The sequence below is a fragment of the Xiphophorus maculatus genome, chromosome 16 (genome assembly GCF_002775205.1).
Source record: "Xiphophorus maculatus strain JP 163 A chromosome 16, X_maculatus-5.0-male, whole genome shotgun sequence".
Classification (NCBI taxonomy): domain Eukaryota; kingdom Metazoa; phylum Chordata; class Actinopteri; order Cyprinodontiformes; family Poeciliidae; genus Xiphophorus; species Xiphophorus maculatus.
In genome coordinates, this window is record NC_036458.1 from 374880 (window position 1) to 396496 (window position 21617).

Below are 21617 nucleotides of genomic sequence, written 5' to 3' on the forward strand. Positions count from 1 at the left end.
AACTGATCTGATATTTTTAGTTGGAGTTTCAATCAAGACAACTTTCTCCTTAAAACAGATCCGATCCGAGTTTAAGTGAACCTGGAGAGTCCCAGTCCTCCGAGTCTCCTTCCGTCTAAAACCTGAAATATCCAACAGATTGAATAAACCTTCGGCCTTCAGGAGGATTTCTGCGCTTTATTAAACCAACATGTTGATATTTTTGCTCTAATATTGTCTCCGTCATTCCCGCTCTGGGAGCTTCTGGAAATGTTGTGAATTCATCGGGCTTTTCTGTCACTTTCTGACATTTTCTCGGAGCGACCAGAAGCTGGGAGAAACTTCTAGCGGGTGACGTCATGACGTCACGGGGCCTCGCCGCGCTCTGTGATTGGCCGAAGGCTGGAGAAGCAGCGAGAAGCGAGTGAGGGGGTATAAATAGCGGTGAGGGCGAAGCTGAGACAGTTAGAGACTCAGAGACCTTCAGAGAACATCAGGAGATCCAGCAGAGGAGAAAGAAGCATCACAGCGCTCTGCGCAGGAAACTCTGGACTACAGTAAGTTCTAACTTTTCTTCTTCTCTGCTCCCGCAGCGACTACAGACTGAATTCATGCTCCTATTAACTGGTGGAGGGACAGAGAAACACACGTTGTAGAGTTTAGTCAAAGGCAGGACAGATTTGTGGAGCAAATGATGTTTGAACGTCTCCGAGGCGTCGCTGAACGCAGCTTTGCAGAAGCAGTCGGATTGGAGCAAAACCTGCTACACAGTCCAGTAAAAACCTAAAGTGTAGCATATGAAGTGTTTCTGAGAGGGAATAATCCTCCTTCTCCTCCTGTGTGTCTCTGCTGGTTTAGGCCTGAAAGGAAACCCAGCCAAGATGTGTGCAGCTAAAAACGTGGCCATCGGCATCGACCTGGGCACCACCTACTCCTGCGTGGGGGTTTTCCAGCACGGAAAAGTGGAAATCATCGCCAACGACCAGGGCAACAGGACCACCCCCAGCTACGTGGCCTTCACTGACACCGAGAGGCTGATCGGGGACGCGGCCAAGAACCAGGTGGCCCTGAACCCCAGCAACACGGTGTTTGACGCCAAGAGGCTGATCGGCAGAAAGTTTGAAGAGCCGGTGGTGCAGGCCGACATGAAGCACTGGCCCTTCGAGGTGCTTTCAGACGGAGGCAGGCCCAAAATTCAGGTGGAGTACAAAGGGGAGAACAAAGCCTTCTTCCCTGAGGAGATCTCCTCCATGGTCCTGGTGAAGATGAAGGAAATCGCCGAGGCCTACCTGGGCCACAAGGTGTCCAACGCCGTGGTCACGGTCCCCGCCTACTTCAACGACTCCCAGCGACAGGCCACCAAAGACGCAGGCGTCATTGCGGGACTCAACGTCTTGAGGATCATCAACGAGCCCACGGCGGCCGCCATCGCCTACGGTCTGGACAAAGGCAAGTCGGGAGAGAGAAACGTCCTGATCTTTGACCTGGGCGGAGGCACCTTCGACGTGTCCGTCCTGACCATCGAGGACGGCATCTTTGAGGTGAAGGCCACGGCCGGAGACACTCACTTGGGAGGAGAGGACTTTGACAACCGCATGGTCAACCACTTTGTGGAGGAGTTCAAGAGGAAACACAAGAAGGACATCAGCCAGAACAAGAGAGCCTTGAGGAGGCTGCGCACAGCTTGCGAGAGGGCCAAGAGGACCCTGTCCTCCAGCTCCCAGGCCAGCATCGAGATCGACTCTCTGTTCGAGGGTGTGGACCTGTACACCTCCATCACCAGGGCTCGCTTTGAGGAGCTGTGCTCCGACCTGTTCAGGGGAACCTTGGAGCCTGTGGAGAAGGCTTTGAGGGACGCCAAGATGGACAAGGGCCAGATCCATGACGCGGTCCTGGTGGGAGGCTCCACCCGAATCCCCAAGATCCAGAAGCTGCTGCAGGACTTCTTCAACGGCCGGGAGCTGAACAAGAGCATCAACCCGGACGAGGCGGTGGCTTACGGCGCCGCCGTCCAGGCCGCCATCCTGACGGGAGACACGTCGGGGAACGTCCAGGACCTGCTGCTGCTGGACGTGGCTCCTCTGTCCCTGGGGATCGAGACGGCCGGAGGAGTGATGACTGCCCTGATCAAACGCAACACCACCGTCCCCACCAAGCAGACCCAGGTGTTCAGCACCTACTCCGACAACCAGCCCGGGGTCCTGATCCAGGTCTACGAAGGGGAGAGAGCCATGACCAAGGACAACAACCTGCTGGGCAGGTTTGAGCTGACGGGAATCCCGCCCGCTCCACGAGGGGTCCCGCAGATCGAGGTCACCTTTGACGTGGACGCCAACGGCATCCTGAACGTGTCCGCGGTGGACAAAAGCACCGGCAAAGAGAACAAGATCACCATCGCCAACGACAAGGGCCGACTGAGCAAAGACGAGATCGAGAGGATGGTGCAGGACGCCGAGAAGTACAAAGCCGAGGACGAGCTGCAGAGGGACAAGATAGCTGCCAAGAACTCCCTGGAGTCCTACGCTTTCACCGTGAAGAGCAGCGTGGAGGACGAGAGCTTGAAGGGCAAGATCAGCCAGGAGGACAAGAAGAAGGTGGTGGACAAGTGCCAGGAGACCATCAGCTGGCTGGAGAACAACCAGCTGGCTGAGAAAGACGAGTACCAACACCAGCAGAAAGAGCTGGAGAAGGTGTGCAACCCCATCATCAGCAACTTGTACCAGGGAGGGAGGCCCACTGGGAGCTGCAGAGAGCAGGCAGGAGCCCACAGCCAGGGGCCCACTGTGGAGGAGGTGGACTGAAGGACCACTGGTGATTTAATATTGTAAAAGTCAAAACTGTTTACCTTGTTCTGTTCATGAGACTTGAATATATTTTTGCTCTTTGCTTTATTTATATTGCTTTATATTAATAAATGTGATTGAATTTCATCTGTCTGGTTTCTTTGCTTCCAGAAGTTAACGTTTTCTAAGTTAGTTAGTTTAGATTGATCTCCAGGTTTCACTGGAGCGGTTCAGAGGGTGAAGCAGCCGGATGGGGATCAGTGGAGACCGAGGGGAAGAGCCGTTGGTTCCCCGGAGGAGCTGACCCCCGGCCGGGCAGAGGGAAGTCTCCCTGGTTAGGCTGCTGCCCTGCGACCCGCACTGGCTGTGGGGTACAATGAGAACAATCCAGCAGTATCTAAAATCACCAGCAGGTGTCACTGTTTGTTTTCCAAAAGGAACATTTCTTTGTGAGATGCCTGTAATTTCAGGAGAGGACAGGCGGTTCTGTCTGTGGTTACATCAACCAGTCCACAGCAGCAGGGAGGATTCCTGATGAACAATTCACCTGTGATTCCTGGTTCACCTGTCTAATATCCTGCTGTAGCACAAGATTCATGACCATCTGGTATAAAAAGGTTCATAGAAAAAAAAAGCTATGGATCGTGGTGTAAATTAAACCTAATGTTTAGGGTTTAAACCCTAAACCCTAAACCTAGGGTTATTATAATCGACCCCAGATGTTCAGAGCTTCCGGGGCGGTCACACGCAGCTGCTCTGGAAATGCGTGATTTTCCACAGCTTGCCTCGCAGCATCACCATCTTCATCATCATCTTCATCTCTAAGTAGGTCGGTTTATTTTTGAAGCGGAAGTCTCACCGGAAGTGGAGCTGGTGCCGCTCGGACTCCCGCCCCTGCAGCCGTGCCATCTTGTGTTTAGCAGGAACAAAAAACGGGAGGAGGGACGGGTCCAGACGGAGGATGGGGTGCGGGTTCTAGGCCCAATCTAGGCCGGTTCGGTGGGTCAGTATGTCCGGACGGGAATCTTTGCAAGGAAACATCAGCCACACCCCGCGGAGCAGCTGATGGTACCGTTAGCCTGCCAGCTAACGCGCTAAGCTATTAGCTCAGGAGCGGCGGAGACCGGAGCTGCGGAACGGACCGTTAGAGACCCGCAGACCCTCCCAGAACCAGCGGCTGGACCGCAGCGACTCCCCAAAACCCAGAATAACTGGGACGGACATGAACCAGGAGTTCTGCTGAGGGGAAACCCGCGATATGAGGATCGAGACTGGCTGCTAGCTTTGCTGCTAACCGTTAGTTTTTCGGTCCAGAGAGGAACCTCAAGAAGCTGCGGTGAGTTCGGCCACGTCCGGGTCCGAATCTGGGCCCAATATGGTCCGGACCTGGGGGCCAGTAGCGTCAAAACATGGGGCCAACCTGGGGGCCAGTAAGGCCAGCAGGGTCTCCAGTACAGAAGGTTTCTCAGCAGCCTAAATCTAATTTCAGGTTAGCCAAATGTTTCCGAACCACTGAACTTCGGTTCCTTCAGTTAAATCTGGTTTATCTGTCAGACTAGGCTAATAAAGATTAGTTGCATTTTCAAATATATTTTTTATGATCCTCTGAATAAAAGCAGTTAATCAGAGTGTCAGATGTTAAAAGCTTACTGTTCCCAAAAACATGTCCTGTTCATATCAATAAATTATTATTGATTTTATATTATTAGTCCCTGAAGCTCACAGGAACAGATTACTGAGCCAAGTGGAAATATTATGGCCATAAACATGGAAGCTCAGGTTGTTTTTATGTAGAGTTTTATTTCTTTCGTCTTCAGTGAGTCAGAGCAGCTTCACCAAACAGTGCTGCGCTGTTGTTGCTGACCCGGTTCTGCAGGTTTAGCATTTATGTTTTATTATTATTATTCAGATGCTTAGTGCTGTTTTAACCCTTCCTGACCTTTCCTCGTCGCTGTAGATGTCTTTAAACTAGATGTTGCTGGCTCTCTTAGCATATGATTAACACTGTTGGTGGGCAACATTTACTGGTTGCCTGGCGTTTTTCCTTTCCCATTCCTTATAATTTGTAGTTTTTAAAAGGCAGTGTAATAATTTTCTGCGATCAGCTCAGATGTTGCTTTCCATAAGTCATCTTCAGCTGCAAACAAAACCAAGCTTTCCCAGCCATTAGCAACAAAAGGGTTTATTTTCGGAGACGGCGGGATGCGCTCCAGTTCTTTACATCACTTTTTACTCTCAGCCTGTTGTCTGCAAGTGAAGACAAAAGCAAGTTAAGTTTTCAGAAATGTGATAACAACTGAGCTTCAAACCGGCTGTGATCCGATATGTCAAAGGAGAGCAAAACCAAGATGGGAGACTCCAGCCCTGCTGTTTAGAGTTCATTGCTGCTGGTTGCCGGTTGCTGCGTTGTCTCTGTCTCCAGTGATGTTCCAGCTCTTGCTTTGGATCCGTCCTCTGTCTGTGAGCCAAACTCTTTTATACTTGTAGAGATGATGAATCTCTATTGTTAGCTTAGCGATCATTCTCAGCAGGCGGCTCAGATCCAGACATGTGACTGGCTGGAGCTGCTTCCTCTTTGGGATTTCCTGCGGCGGTGGCGGCCCAGGCAGGAAGTGAAGGAGACGATGTTCTCCAGGATGTGAAGGGTTAACATGGCTGCTGTCAGAGCCGCAGCTCGCTGGTCCCCATCATCGTTACTGGAACCAGGTCTTCAGTTGAACTGGAGGCTGCAGAGCTTTAAAACACTAAAGTCGACGTTGAAACAATGGATGCAGTCTACCTGCGCCTCTTACCTGATCAACGCTCCTATTGGCTGACAGGCTGGAGCTCGGAGAGGAGGAGAGACCACGTTTAACCGGAAATAACAGGAAAATCCTTATTGTTCCATTCATAAAATCATTATCCATTCCAAACAGAAGTCACACGCTGTCGTCACTCAGAGCATCTTCAGCCACTGTGGGTCCAGTAGCAGTCAGTCTACCAGCGACTCTGAACAGTTCCTCTGACTGAAGACTGTTTCGGTATGTCGTCTCATGCTAACAACTGAATATCAGCTAATCCACCTCCTTTACCTTTGCTGCTCCTGATTAATCTTTGTCTGGTTGTGCATTAGAGCGACGTTGGAGTAGGGGAAGAGAATTTCCTCTGGGGCGTAGGGTCAAAGTTCAGGGATTATTTGAGCCTCTGAGATGCTAGTCAGCTCATCTCAGTTGTAAAGACAATACCTTGTTGCCATGGCTACGCATCAAATTTATCAGAAAGTTAAACGGAGCGCAGCTGTCTCCCAGCAGCGCTCTGTTTATGGCACTAAAGATGGCCGCCGTCTCTGGATGGATTTCAGTCAAGATGCTGATTAACAGGAAGCCCAGCTACAGCAACGGCCGTTTGTGGAGCATTGACTGCAGCTTCTGGCCCGGTTCTGACCAGGTTCTGTTGGCTGCAGCTTCTGACCCAAGTCATAACGGGTACCAGGACTGGTGGGTTGGAATGTGATGCGTTCACTGACTCAGGCTGCTTTCAGTTCATAATCATTTTCAGCCATTGTTTATTTTTACCGTCTGCCTTCTTCTTCTACTGAAGTCTGACGCATGTCTCACGTTGATGATGTAACAATCAGGTAAGTGCGACTCTGAGTCTTTCAGGTTTTCCAGGGAGCGGTGGGAGCGAAGCCACTCGTCCGGGATCAACCGTTTCCGTCCTTGTTACCATGGAAACCTGGTCTTTATCTCTGCAGGAACTGATTTATGTTCAGGATGAAAACCCGGTTCCACGTCCAGTCCGGACCCGGGTTCTGATCAGACCTGCTTCAGTTCCTCCAGATTTTCCAACCAAGCAGAAAAAGTTTGGGTTCTGGAGACGAAGCAGGGACACCAACACCCGGCCGTCCCCGCATCGTCCCCACTGTCCTCTAACGTCCTGTGCCGTCCCCCTCCCCGTCCCCAGGTGCAGCCATGCCCTCCAGTGCGCGTGTGGGGAGCCTCAAGGACCCCGATGTGGCCGATCTGTTCTGCAGAGACGATCCGGAGAAGCTCTTCACTGACCTCAGGGAGATCGGACACGGCAGCTTCGGAGCCGTCTACTTCGTGAGTACTCTGTTTCTGGAGCAACAGCAGAACCTGAACCCACAGAACCGATCAGGACCGGTTCCTGAACGCGGCACTGCAGAACTCCATGTTTAACCAGGACTGGAGTGGTTTGGATCAGAACAGAGTTCTGATCAGACAGAGCAGAGGAGGCCTGAAAGTGTTTCTCTCTCTCTGCGTGTGTATGTGTGTGTGTTTCTCTATCAAAACTAGCCGAACTGCTACATTGCTTTGGTAGACTTAGTTTTTTTTGTTAAAGGCAGCAAATACCTAATTACCTTTAGCTCTTTAACTCTTACATTAAGAAGAAGAGATTGAAACGGGAGCTGCTGAGCGTTAGCGCTAGCCCACAGCGGAGAGGCTACTGCAGAGCAGCTGGCAGTAAAAAAAGAAACTATGCCTTTATTTCTTATCATCTTCAACGTAGAGCCTTTAAAACCACTAAACCAATAAAATCTGAATATGTTTCCATAAAGTCCCTGGTGCTCTGAACGTTGAGCTGAAGTTATGATTCTCCCAGATATTCACCTTCCAGGTTCTCAGCCACCAGGATAGGAAAACCAGAACAGGTTTAAAATCAAGCAACTTACCAAGTTATAACTTAAATAACACATAACTTGTATTGAGAGCCACTGCAATAAATCAATGTTTATGAGGAATTTTATTTAGCGGAGTCACTCATTAAAACTCGTTTTTATTTAGTCTTAATTTTTGTGAAGGTGTAGCAGAGATTAGATCAGTGACTCTGAACCAAATCAAATCTAAACAACATTTGATTCTTAGTTTGACTCTCCGGGTCTCAACAGTTAATTTACTGAGAAAAACTCTGGTTCTGGTCTTGGTTCCAGTCCTGGTTCTGGTACTGGTTCTGGTCCCAGTCCCGGTTGTGGTCTCGGTCCTGTGTGTTGCCCAGGTTCTGGTCCTGGTACCGGTCCTGGTTCTGTTCCCGGTTCTGGTTCTAGGACGAGTTCAGGTCCCGGATTTAGTTCTGGTCCCGGTTCCGGTCCTGGTCCCGGTCGCTCCCCCTGATTGGACGTTTGTCTTTCGTGTGCCTCCAGGCGCGTGACGGACGCAGCAATGAGGTGGTGGCCATTAAGAAGATGTCCTACAGTGGCAAGCAGACCACTGAGGTAACAGCGCCGCCCCCGTGTGATGTCATGAGTTCCTGAGGCTGTGGCTCCACCCACCAGGGTGCTCTGAGCTCACTTCCTGTCTGCCAGTAACTGCAGCATGTTGTGATGTGCAGAAATGGCAGGACATCATCAAGGAGGTGAAGTTCCTGCAGAAGCTGCGACACCCCAACACCATCGAGTACCTGGGCTGCTACCTGAAGGAACACACGGCGTGGGTAGGTACCGGCCGCCGTGTTTCCGCTTCCTTCGGGTCGATCCCCGCTAACTGTCTGTCTGTCCCTCAGCTGGTGATGGAGTACTGCCTTGGCTCGGCCTCTGACCTCCTGGAAGGTCAGTTGAGCTCTGCGTGTCGGCCATCTTGTCTTCCTGCTGGGTCTCACCTTGTTTCTGTCCTCAGTCCACAAGAAGCCGCTGCAGGAGGTGGAGATCGCCGCCATCACCCACGGAGCGCTGCAGGGTCTGGCTTACCTGCACTCTCACAACATGATCCACAGGTACAGCTGCTGCTAGCTCCGATAGCACTGTTAGTGCCATTAGCGCCATTAGCTCCTTTAGCGGTGCCAGCTCTGTTAACTTCTTTATCACCATTAGCTCTGTTAGCTCCTTCGGCTCTGTTAACGCTGTTGGCTCCTCTAGCTCCTTTAGCGCCATTAGCTCAGTAAAGTCTGTTAGCTTCTTTAGTTCTTCTAGCAGTGTAAGCGCTGTTTGTGCCGTTAGCGGCCTTAGCTCCGCTAGCTCTGTTAGTGCTGTTAGCTCTGTCAGCTCCTTTAGCTCTGTTAACACTGTTATGTCTGTTAGCTTCTGTAGCGCCGTTAGCTTCTTTAGCAACATTAGCACTGTTAACACTGTTAGCTCTTTTAATACCATGAGCTCTTGTAGTCCTGTGAGCTCTGTTGGCTTGTTAGTTACATTAGCTCTGTTAGAACTGTTAGCTCTGTTAACCACATTACGTGCATTAGCACAGCTGGGTCCCTTGAACTGCCTTGTTCAATGTGCTTATAAATAAAATCACCTGCCTTGCCTTTAGCTCTGTTGGCTTATTAGCTACATTAGCTCCATTAGCACCAGTTGGTTCAGTCTCACCTGTTGAGATGTTCCTCAGGTGATGAGCTTCAGGCTGGTCCTTGCAGATGATTGGTGGAAGTTCGGTCCAGAACCGTTCCAGAATCTGTGGTTGAGGTCGGGTCAGTTGACCTGCTGATGTCGGACCCTGGCTGGGTCAGGCCTCAGATCCTATCCTAGTAGAATCCTTGAATAATATTTATTACAAAAGCTGTTTATCAAACATCAATACTTTCGGTTGCATTTTCCATTGAAAGAAAATTATGTCAGCAATAATTTTTCCCTGATTACAAATAATCGGTTGCATCACATCAGTCCAAGGGCCATAAATGGCCCCCGTACCACACTGTGGACACCCCTGATTGGAGCTGTTTGTGCTGAGAATGTCTCCTGGAATATGAAACATGAAACTCATCTATAGCAGTTATCATAATAACTTAATGGAAGCAGATTTTTCTCCTTTTTTGTGGACATTATTTACAGTCAGCGCGACATCTGGCTGTTAAATGGTGGATTTCTCTGATTGGTCCAAATCTGCTCCAGTCCTCCTCTGGAGCAGCTGTGCTGCTCACTGCCACTGGCTGCCGGCAGTGCTTTGACTGGGCCGTTTCTTACCTGATCGTTCTGATGGCGTAACCGCCAAGGAACAGCATGAACCGGTCCGACGGGTTCTGGTGCAGGAACCAATCAGGGGAGGGCTGCTCACCCAGATTCACGTTTTCTCTCTAACAGGAAGAAGAACGGCTTGGCGCGGTTCTGATGCATCGGAAAATCAAAAAAACTGACTCACAGCCATCAGAGCTTCTCCAAACCGTTTACATCCTGGGAATACGGCGCATCAAACCAGGCAAGGCGCCAAGTTCAGGCGATGTCTGCAGAGCCAGAACAAGAACAGAAATACCACCGTGAATACCCCACGCTCCTCATGTGAGATTCAAACACAAAGTGGTTCTAAAAGAGATGATGCAAAGCTGTAATCAGACGCTAATATTCCTGAACCGATCTCTTCAAAAGGTTTCCAGAGATTCAGTTCCAGAAACACCGAATGATGTCTAAATAAATCTGTTTAACTGCTGCCTTTTGGCTATTATCAGTTTGTTTGACATCGTTCTTCTAAAACCCAGACCATGGCCAGCTTATCGATCCGGTTCTGTTTGCCTTCAGAACGAGTCCATCTGCCTTCAGTCTCCTTGTCTTTCCTTCAGTCGCCATTTCCTTCCCGCACTGCGAGTCAGGCAGAACGTTTTCAGGTGAAGCGGGGGAGTGATGCATTCGCAGGATGTCAGATAAACGACACTAGCAGTGAATTTGGTGCAGAAAGTTTATTTTACGAACAGCGATGGCTGCAATGGAGCCGATTCAACCATCGTAGATTAAATACGTGTCGATGCTTCGCTCGGTCCTGGTACCAGGGCGGTTCTGTCTGGGCTCACTCTGGTGTCTGTGGTCAGAACCTCTCACACCATCCACCACCATCTGATGTCCATCCTGGTTCTGCCACAGAGAGAGTTCTGGTTGGGTTCTGGAGGATCCCTGCAGCCCGTCTCTAACAGGTCAGTCTGTGTTTCAGGGACGTGAAGGCCGGGAACATCCTGCTGACAGAACCGGGTCAGGTCAAGCTGGGCGACTTTGGGTCGGCCTCCATCGTGTCTCCAGCCAACTCCTTCGTCGGAACGCCGTACTGGTGAGCTCTGACTATCCGGTCGCGTTCTGGCCCAAACTGGTCATGAAGTGTTGTGCCAGCCTGACAGGTCGGTTCCGTCTGACCCGGTCTGCGTTGCAGGATGGCTCCAGAGGTGATCCTGGCCATGGACGAGGGTCAGTACGACGGGAAGGTGGACGTCTGGTCGCTCGGCATCACCGGCATCGAGCTGGGTGGGTAAAACCCGACCCGGTCCCCATCTGGGCGGAACCGTCGGGTCCTAACGCGTCTCTGCTCTGTTCCCAGCTGAGAGGAAGCCGCCGCTCTTCAACATGAACGCCATGAGCGCCCTGTACCAGATCGCCCAGAACGAGAGCCCAGTGCTGCAGTCCAACCACTGGTGAGACGCCGTCCGTCCATCGGACCGTCCGTCCAACGGGCCATCTGTCCGTCCAATAAACCGTCCTCCCAGTGTCCTCTGTCCTCTCAGCTCCTAACACCTAGTGCCCCTGCAGGTCCGACTCGTTCCGCAGCTTCGTGGACTCGTGTCTGCAGAAGATCCCTCAAGACCGTCCCACCTCAGACGTCCTGCTGAATGTAAGCCCTCTGGTTCCGGTTCCTGTTCTGGTTCTGGTCCCTGTTTGGGTTCTGCCTGTGGTTCTGGTTCTGTTTAGCCCCTGCTGTCTCCTGCAGCACCGCTTCCTGAGCCACGAGCGCCCGCTGACGGTCATCATGGACCTGATTGCGCGGACGAAGGACGCCGTGCGGGAGCTGGACAACCTGCAGTACCGCAAGATGAAGAAGATCCTGTTCCAGGAGACGCAGCAGAACGGGCCGCCGTCCGAGGGCGGCGACGACGACGAGGTACGACCCTCTAGGACAGACTCTGACCCCTCGGAGCACTGCGATTGGTCCGTGCAGCTCTGGAAGGCCCGCCCACTGAGAGAAACCATGATGTATACAGAGTTGCCCTCAGCAAAGCTGCTCAGCCCAGCAGGCGGTCCACCGTGTTTTTGTAGTAAAAGATGTTAAGTGGACAGGAAAAGTAAAAATATTACTGGGTAATTATATGTTGTGGGAAAACATGGCCAGTGAAACGATATTTAAACCCACAACTAGTCTTAGAAACAACAAATCAAAAAATACAATTAAAATAAATATGAATTATTTGCATTTCTGTTTAATCCAAATGAAGTCAGCGGCTCCATGAGGCCCTCAGGGCTTCAGGGGCCATAATGCTAATATTTTAACACAGAGCACAAAGACATAAATGTAACATTTATTTATTGAGAGATGAGCAACAAACGGAGATTTAATTTAATCCTGCTAATGTGGCTTTAGTAGCTCTAACATTTCTGTTGAGTTTTTAGAATAGAATTCAACTTTATTGTCATTGCACTGTCACAAGTACAAGCAACGAGATGTAGTTTGCATCTATCCAGAAGTGCTCTACGAGATATAAATATTTATTTACACATGTACAATAAGAGTTCCTCAGTAACAATGATCTGTTTAATAAGAGTCACAGAAACTGTTATAGAATAGAATAGAAGTACTTTATTCATCCCAGCAGGGAAATTACTTCGCAGTTACAGCATAGAGACAAGACACAATAACAACGTCCGGGTGTTGAGTCTGGAGTTTGGCTGCGGTAGAGCTGATGACATCACAGGCCACCGCTGCATCAGCTGATGGGGGAATGTAAACAGTGATCAGATCTCTGCGCTCATTAACTCTGTCTGACTAAGTGGACAAAGCATTTGATACGGTTTGATGCTTCGTGTAACCGGAAAAATAATAATAGAAATAAAAATAAAATAATATAAAACCAGAGTGAAAGCTCCTCACCGGCTGAACCTGCATGATGAGGTTAGCGCTGGTTCGATAACCGCTACAGGGAAGACAGCGCCACACGCTGGGCAGCGAGTTGAGATGGAAAAGCCCCACATCATTCTTTGTTCACAAAGATAAATCATTCTCACCTCTCCTCAACGCTCCTCTGAATTCACTACTACAAGTTATTCCTGCGGTTCATAGAGCTGCACAACCAGAGCTAACACGGCGGGTTTGAACTCTGACCTTGATGTAGAGTTCTCTAAAGAAACATGATTCCTCACAGGAGGTTGATGTAAATATCCATACAGGTCAGCCTGTGTCCAGTTTGAGTGGAAGGAGGAGCGCGACCCCTGCTGAGGTCAACTTAAAAGATCGAGCAGCCGCAGCGCGCTGTGATTGGTCCGCTCTGCTGCGCGCTGTGATTGGTCCGCTCTGCTGCGCGCTGTGATTGGTCCGCTCTGCTGCGCGCTGTGATTGGTCCACTCTGCCAGATTTAAATGCATAAAGTATAAACCTATCTTCTATAAACCTATATTTTAGGAATAAATCTGCAGCCCAGGACAACTGAACCATGTTCCTCTGTATTTCTTGGTTTTGCCTCATGAACATCATGTTTTATGTCAGGTTTTCTATGGATTAGGGTCCAGGGATTGTGCTTCCTCTCCGTTATGTGAATTCTGTTGGTCTGATGGTTTTGCTGCCTGCTGTGAGTTTGGGCTCATTGTCTTGTTGAAACAAACATTTCCAGGGCATTTCCTCTTCAGTATTTAGCAACATGACTTCTTCAAGTATTCTGTTGTACTCAAATTGATCCATGATCCCTGGTATCCGATAAATAAGACCAACAACATGAGAAACATCCCACATCACGATGCTTGAACCACCGTGCTTTATCGTCTTCACCGTGGCTGAATTCAGAGTTTACAGAGTTTGACAAACTGTGGCCCTTAGAACCAGAAAGAACAATTTTACTTTCATCAGTCCATAAAATATTACTCCATTTGTTTTTATGCTAATCAATATGTTCATGTTGTAGCCGCTTCAGCGCGTCTTTTTTTAACAGTGGGACTTTGTGGGGCTTCCTGTTGGTAGCTTGGCTTCACATCAACGTCGTCTGATTGTTGCAGAACTCGGACCCAATCGCAGATCTTCTGTGATCTTCCTGGGGCTGATCGTTGGCTGATCACTGGCTGATCATTGGCTGATCACTGACTGATCACTGGCTGATCGTTGGCTGATCACTGGCTGATCGCTGGCTGATCGTTGGCTGATCACTGACTGATCGTTGGCTGATCACTGGCTGATCGTTGGCTGATCGTTGGCTGATCACTGGCTGATCGTTGGCTGATCGCTGGCTGATCGTTGGCTGATCACTGACTGATCACTGACTGATCGCTGGCTGATCGTTGGCTGATCACTGACTGATCGCTGGCTGATCGTTGGCTGATCGCTGGCTGATTGTTGGCTGATCACTGACTGATCGTTGGCTGATCGCTGGCTGATCGCTGGCTGATCGCTGGCTGATCGTTGGCTGATCACTGACTGATCGTTGGCTGATCACTGGCTGATCGTTGGCTGATCACTGGCTGATCGTTGGCTGATCACTGGCTGATCGTTGGCTGATCACTGGCTGATCGTTGGCTGATCACTGACTGATCGTTGGCTGATCATTTTCCATTCTTCGATCCCTTCCAATAATTTTTCTTTTTCTTTCTCAACTTTCTGGTTCTGGCTGCTGTTTTAAAGCATTTGATACCATTTTAGCTGAACAGTCCGTCATTTTCTACACCTCTTTATAGGTTTTCCTCTTTTATTAACTTTTGATCAAAGAAAACTTTTTTTCTGAACAGTGTCTTGAACGACCCATGTTACTCTGTTGTTCAAGAACAAATCCACATCCAGCATGTCAGTTGCCTTGATCCTTACATAAGGGTCACCTGTTCAACACCTATTTATTCACATAATCAATGACCTCACTGATTGAACTCAGCACTGCTATTTTTTAACTCTCCTTTCAGTTTCTCAGCAGCAGGAACATCAGGCCTGTTGGGTCTGTTGGTTTTCTAGACCTTTACTAAACTTCTAGAAACTTACTGCAGTTGAAATTCAAACAAAAACTGATTTAACTTGCTAGTGAATTGGGACTGCTATTATTTTGAACACAACTGAATCACAGAGGGGGATCGACCTAGCAACAGAGCTGACTGAGTTCTGATTGGTTAATTGCTCCTGGCTCCTCCCCTCAGCTGGAAGGTGGAGAGATGGGCTGGAGACACGATATTCTGCTCACAATACGATATATATCACGATATTTGGCAAACTGTACGATTCAATACACTTTTATGATTTTCTGAAAGATTTTAGAGGGACAGAGGGATTTTGGTGACATTTTGTGTTCCATAGACTTGGATTGAATTAGTTTTCAATTGGATTTAATTAAATGAAAACTGATTAAAAGCACCAACTACACAATACCTGGCTCTGATTGGACAGAGACTAACAGCTGGTTAAAATGAATTTAAGATGCAGTGAGAAAATTAGTTTCTGTCATTTAATTTATGTGGATCTGACATAAAACTCTAAGTTTCCACATTGATCCAGGAGCTGAGTGGGGCGATTATCAGCCTCTGTAGACTCTCAATATGCAAGTGATTGCACTTAATTTGTTTTTTTTCCACATACTGTGGCTGCGTTTTAGACCCTGAGTCAGAAAAACAAAATCTGATTTGGAAAAATGTTAATTTGTTCACTGTGAAACCCTCAAATATTCATAACGAATGGTTTTGATAATTTAGAATGACAATATATACCGTACATCAGTGGTGTCAAACTTCAGTCCTCGAGGGCCGCTGTCCTCCAACTTTTAGATGTGCCTCTGCTGCACCACACCTGAATAGAATAATTAGGTCATTAGCAAGGCTGGGAGAACTGATCTACACAAGGAGGAGGTAATTAAGCCATTTCATTTCAGTGTTTTGTAGCTGTGGCACATCTAAAAACTGCAGGACTGCGGCCCTCGAGGACTGGAGTTTGACACCTGTGCCGTACATCTCTTACACTGGTGTAAAAATATTGCAAACAGTTTTATAACATTAACATGAAAAAGAAGGCAATTCATCATTTGCTTTTGACAAAACATTATAGGTCAAAACAAGATGCCAAAAGTGTATAGTTGTGTGGGGGGGGTGAAAAAAGTTTTTTGGACTGTAGGGAAAAGGCTTTTCTACATTGGCTCCCGGAGTTAGCCGTGGCTGTAAGCTGTTTACTACTAGCTGCTGGGGGGGCGGCTCTGCCTCACCCCATAGTGATCGACTCCTTGCAGCAGCGCAGCGCCGCCGTTCCCCTGCCTAGATCTCTGAGTAGCTGCCTCTCAAACTGCCAGGATCTCATCGTTCTCTCAGTCTCTGATACTCTGTCAGTTGCTAATAAGAATGATCGATCCGCCATCATGACAATCCTCACTGCGCCCAGACTGCGGTTGCAGGTTTCCCCTCTTCGTTTTCAAAACAACGTTCTAAACCTTTATATACAGAACAGAAACCACTGAGCTAAAAACAAATTGCGAAGTGGATGCCACCAGTCGCTCCGATATCCAAACTTTGCATTAATTTCGCAATCTCACCACCGTTACCGCTTCTCTTTCAGTTACTTGCGCAACTTTACTTTGTTTCTTAGCAACAAAATACAGCCCATCCTTATTTATTGAAGATTTGAGATTTCCAAAAGCAAAAGAATCTGATGTTTCGTTTTTTTACGTTTGGAAGCTCATTTCCTTCTATAACCGGAAAAGCCGGTTTTTGACATTTCTCTGACATTCAGAAAAATATGGTTTACTTATTTCAGCATAACTCCGGTTTTACTTGGCTTATTAACACAATTTAAAAACTGGTGTGTAGTTTATAATGTGCACTTTAAGCACAAGTTGAAAGTGAGACTGGGGGAGGCGGAGTCTTGCTGCTACGCCGTCACAAACCAGACATGTTAAAAAGACAGTACAAGCCTGTGGACCGCTATGGTTTAACGTATCGATACTCAGGGATGAAAAATCGATAAATATCGTAGAATCGATTTAATTATACAGCCCTAGTTCTGAGGTACCAGAACCGGGTCGGGTTGCTGTGCCGCCCTCATGGTGTGTGTATGTGTGTGTGTTAGGAGGCAGAGCCCTACCTGCTGCAGGGCGGCACAGTGAACAGCATGGAGAGCTCCCAGTCTGTTCCCAGTATGTCCATCTCAGCCAGTTCCCAGTCCAGCTCCGTCAACAGCCTGGCGGACGCCTCCGACGACAGCAGCGGCGACATGGCCATCCTGCAGGAGGGCGAGAACACCGTCACCTCCAACAGCTCCATCATCCACCGTCCCACGGTGAGCCCAGGGGTCGGGTCGGGTCGGGTTCGGGGTCGGGACCCTCTCTAACGCCTCCCTCCTCTGCAGGGTCAGGACAACATCTACGACGACCCGTACCAGCCGGAGCTGGAGCAGCCGCAGGCCCCCTCCGCCGGGCGCCGCCGGGCCTTCTACCGGAACCGGGACCACTTCGCCACCATCCGGACCGCCTCCCTGGTAGGTTTCGGAGAGGACGGGTCCCGGCCCATGTCCAGGCGGATGTGTGACGTGTCGCCGTCCCCCAGGTGACCCGTCAGATCCAGGAGCACGAGCAGGGCTCGGCGCTGCGGGACCAGATGTCAGGCTACAAGCGCATGCGGCAGCTGCACCAGAAGCAGCTGCTGGGCCTGGAGAACAAGCTGAAGGCCGAGATGGACGAGCACCAGCTGAAACTGGACAAGGAGCTGGACGCCCAGAGGACCGGCTTCTCCGCCGAGCTCGACAAGCTGGCCCGCAAGAACCAGGCCGTCCTGGAGAAAGAGGTCCGCTTCAGCCGCTCGTCCGGTCCCGCTCTCGCTCCCGCTCTCGGTGCCTGACGTCTCCGCTCTGCGCATCCTGTAGGTCAAAGCCGCTCTGGCCGAGGAGAAGAAGTTCCAGCAGCAGATCCTGGGCCAACAGAAGAAGGAGCTCAACTGTCTGCTGGACTCCCAGAAGCGCCAATACCGCCACCGCAAGGAGCTGCTGAAGGAGGTAAGACCCGGAGATGGAGCAAGAGACAGCCCGGCCCCTGATCCGGTCCTGATCCGGATCCCCTCCCCTCCGGAGCAGGAGCTGAGTGAGAACCAGTCGACCCCCAAGAGGGAGAAGCAGGAGTGGCTGATCCAGCAGAAGGAGGTGATGCAGCAGCTGATGGCGGAGGAGGAGGCCGGCCTGCTGCGGCGCCAGAGGCAGTACTACGACCTGCAGTGCCGCCAGTACAAGAGGAAGATGCTGCTGGCCCGCCACAACCTGGAGCAGGACCTGCTGCGAGAGGTAAGGCCGCTCCAGAACCGCCGCAGAACCCGATCCGGACCCGCCGCCTCATAACCCTGCTGTCGCCCCAGGAGCTGAACAAGAAGCAGATCCAGAAGGACCTGGAGTGCGCCATGCTGCTGCGGCACCACGAGTCCACCCAGGAGCTGGAGTTCCGGCAGCTCGGTTCGGTCCAGAGAACCCGGGCTGAGCTGATCCGGACCCAGCACCAGACCGAGCTCACCAACCAGATGGAGTACAACAAGCGGCGCGAGGACGAACTGCGGCAGAAACACGCCGTGGAGGTCCGGCAGCAGCCCAAGAGCCTCAAGGTAGCCGGGTCAGAACCGTCCTGGGGGCCCGTGGGCCGGGCCGGCACCCGCAGAGATTCTAACCCGTCTTTGGACTCTTTCAGTCCAAAGAGGTCCAGATCAAGAGGCAGTTCCAGGAGACCTGCAAGATCCAGACGCGGCAGTACAAGGCGCTCCGGAACCACCTGCTGGAGACCACGCCCCGGTCCGAACACAAGCTGGTTCTGAAGCGGCTGAAGGACGAGCAGACCCGGAAGCTGGCCATCCTGGCCGAGCAGTACGACCACTCGGTCAACGACATGCTGTCCACGCAGGCCGTCAGCAAGGCAAGCCGGTTCTGACCCGGTAGCAGCTTCTCAGGGTTTCAGCCTGGCGGGCCCCCAGGCTTTAATTACCCCTGCCAGGCTGAGTGTTTGTTTTAAATGGTTTTTATAAACCAGTAGCAGAAGCAGACTGGTTAAGTTTATAGTTGTGAGAAATGCTAAATTTTAAATGATTGTATTTTATCACATGCTGACTTCCAATAACAAAGTTATCTCATCAAATTGTCAAATTCACATTTTTTAACACAAAACCATTTGGGCCACCGTAGCGCCCCCTAGCCAAACCTGAAGGTTCTGACCCGGCATTTGTCCCCGCAGCTGCGGCTGGACGAGACGCAGGAGGCGGAGCAGCAGGCGCTGCGGCTGCAGCTGCAGCAGGAGCTGGAGCTGCTCAACGCCTACCAGAGCAAGATCAAGATCCACACGGACGGGACGCACGACCGCGAGGCGCAGGAGCTGGAGGCGCGGGTGGCGCTGCGCCGCGCGCTGCTGGAGCAGAGGGTACGGCTCCAACCCCGTCCCGACCCGTTACCGACCCGGTTCTGACCCGTTCTGACCAACCTCTACCCACAGATCGAGGAAGAGATGGTGGCGCTGCAGGCGGAGCGGTCGGAGCGGATCCGGACGCTGCTGGAGCGCCAGGCCCGGGAGGTGGAGGCGTTCGACTCGGAGAGCCTGCGGCTGGGCTTCAGCGGCATGGCGCTGGGCGCCGCCGACGGTTACCCGCCGCCCGGCCCGGCCGCCAGCGGCTGGCCGGCCCGGCCCGGCTCGCGTTCCGGCGGCCACTGGAGCCACGGCCTCCAGAGCTCGCCGGCCGGCCCGGCCTGGCGCGGCCAGAACCACGGCGCCGGCTTCGGGCGGGCCGAGCCAAGAGCCCGCGTCCCCTCTCACCACCAGCAGCAGCTGTACCAGCACCACCAGAGCACGCCGCAGCTGTACCGCGACGAGCGCGACGGTCGGGAGCGCCAGGCCCGGGAGTGGCCCTCCGGCGGCGGCCACTACTCCCATCATGCCCGGGGTCTCCAGCAGCTCTCCTACCACGCCTCCTCCCAGTCGCTGGCCATGCTGCCTCCCACCGTGCCTCCCCCCATTTCCTTCTCCTGCTCCTCCCCCGCCTCCTCCTCGTCCTCGCAGGGCGGCTACGGCGGCGGCCTGGGCGTCCGCGACACCGGCCTGGCCCTCAGGAACAGCCCTCAGCCGCTGAGGCGCACAGCGTCCGGAGGCCCTGGCGGTGGCGGCGACGGGGGGCTCAGCCGGAGCACCTCCGTCACCTCCCACATCTCCAACGGCTCCAACCTGTCCTTCTCCTGAGACGTCCGCCCGTGGCCTTCCCAGGAGCCACCGGGCGGCGCCGCAGAGGGGCCACGAGGCACTCAGCAGCTCCTGGGAGTCAACTGCTGTCTCCAAGTGGTCCGAGGAAACGGCGCTCCAGGTCGCTCCACCAGGCGCTTCACGCCACAGAAACCCAGGAGTCTTTAAGTCTCTGAGGAGCGTCCTGGAGCTGCAGCTCCTCCAGAGACAGCGGGCAGTTGGCCCTCAGGGACCGGAGATGAGAACCCGACGGTCCGGTCCAACTGAAGGCGATGTTCATCAGAACCTCAGGAGGCCCGGTCCTCAGACCGTCGATCCCTCGTGGCTCAGAAGCCGTGACGTCGTCAGGAACCCAGACGTTCCTGACGAGTCGTGTTGCTGAACCAGATATCTCCTCTCGGGTCCCATTGTTGGTTCCGACCCGCTGAGTTGCACAGAGACCGGGGCAGAGCTGATGTGGATGTGTGTAAATACGGGCGTCCAGCAGGGGGCAGCATTGATACGGCTGCTGTCCTCATCCAGGTTGACCCAAAACGATCGGGTTCAGAACCTGGGGTCGTCTGCAGGTTTCGTCCTTTCTGGTCCTCAGTCAGAACTTTTCTAGTGATCCGGTTGGATCCGGGAGGACCCAGATCAGTGAGCAACATTAATCCTCAGGATTAAATAACTTCAGCTGGATTATTGATGATGTAATTCCTGCTGGCTGCAGATCAGGGCTGTAAAAACACTAACAGGATCATCTGACTGAGGATCCAGCAAACTGGGAATCCTGCACACCTGTCCTCCAATCAGAGGACAGGTGTGTGTGTGTTTGGGGGGCGTGTGTGTGTGTGTGTGTGTACGCAGCACCGACGGCTCATCGAACAGGTCTGTCTGCCTCTGCAGGTCAGCCGCTGTACAGTGAACACGATGCACACTACCTATTTATAGAGCTGACAGCAGGTGAGGCAGGAGTCCTGATGGGGGTGCTGTTCAACACTGATTGGCTTTATTATTGTTGTACATAGAAGCACTAACTGTAAGACTGTAATAAGTAATAATTATTTTGTCACGTGATTTAAGCCAATTTGTACTAGAAGCAGGCAGACGCCATCCCATAATAACTACTGCAGCAGTCGGAGTATTTATGTTAAGATGTCATTGCCTATTTTGACCACTAGGTGGGAAATAAATGCAATGTTACTGTGATAGAACTATAAGAATTAAATATTTCCAGGACTACATTTCCCAGCATTCCCAGTGAGGTCTCAGGGCGGGGCTGTGACTTCTCCTCCAGTTGGTTTGGAGCCGGTATTGAAGCTGGAGGGTCCGCAGTGCAACAGACTTTAGATGAGTTCACTACATTCATGCCATGTTTTTATTCTTCCTTCCTGGTCTAGTCCAAGTTTTTCGCTGGAGCACTGTAAAACACAGAGCCCAAAGAGATTAACGATCAAATAATCCTGTGGATGACTTGTGATCAGTATAGTCTGTAATTTGTCCATTTATTTTGGCTAAAATAATGATTGTTGCCTTAAGATTAAATATTAATAATGTCAAAAATATTGGCAAATATTTGAATTAAACTGAATCTTTTTTTACATTTTGTTTATAAACTTTTAGCTTATTTTTCCTCCATCTGCTAAAATGATAAAAGTACTATGCTAAAAAACAATAATGAATAAAAACCATTAGAAAATTAGTTTCTAAAGTAATTAAAATAGAAATGGAGGCTGAAACAAAATATCACAATAAAATGTTTTAAACAAAAACATTTGCATAAAGCAAGATATTTATATTTAAAGAACTGAGAAAACTTTGATTTACATCATAAAGAGT

At 50.8% G+C, this 21617-nt stretch overlaps 2 protein-coding genes across 2 annotated transcripts; both read left to right on the top strand.

Annotated features, from left to right (window-relative positions):
* The first annotated feature begins 433 nt into the window (after positions 1-433).
* Positions 434-2909, top strand: LOC111605774 (heat shock 70 kDa protein 1). The gene is made up of 2 exons (XM_023349670.1): positions 434-536; positions 838-2909. The coding sequence occupies exon 2, from the start codon at positions 861-863 to the stop codon at positions 2778-2780; it is 1920 nt and encodes a 639-aa protein (XP_023205438.1). The 5' UTR covers positions 434-536; positions 838-860; the 3' UTR covers positions 2781-2909.
* Positions 2910-3609: 700 nt separating this feature from the next.
* Positions 3610-19889, top strand: LOC102232403 (serine/threonine-protein kinase TAO2-like). The gene is made up of 20 exons (XM_023349669.1): positions 3610-4098; positions 6705-6844; positions 7903-7974; positions 8091-8192; positions 8262-8307; positions 8375-8471; positions 10610-10723; positions 10823-10914; positions 10988-11081; positions 11197-11278; positions 11375-11545; positions 16673-16882; positions 16952-17080; positions 17149-17385; positions 17465-17593; positions 17672-17875; positions 17947-18186; positions 18270-18491; positions 18807-18989; positions 19062-19889. The coding sequence occupies exons 2-20, from the start codon at positions 6713-6715 to the stop codon at positions 19797-19799; spliced, it is 3294 nt and encodes a 1097-aa protein (XP_023205437.1). The 5' UTR covers positions 3610-4098; positions 6705-6712; the 3' UTR covers positions 19800-19889.
* Positions 19890-21617: the final 1728 nt, after the last annotated feature.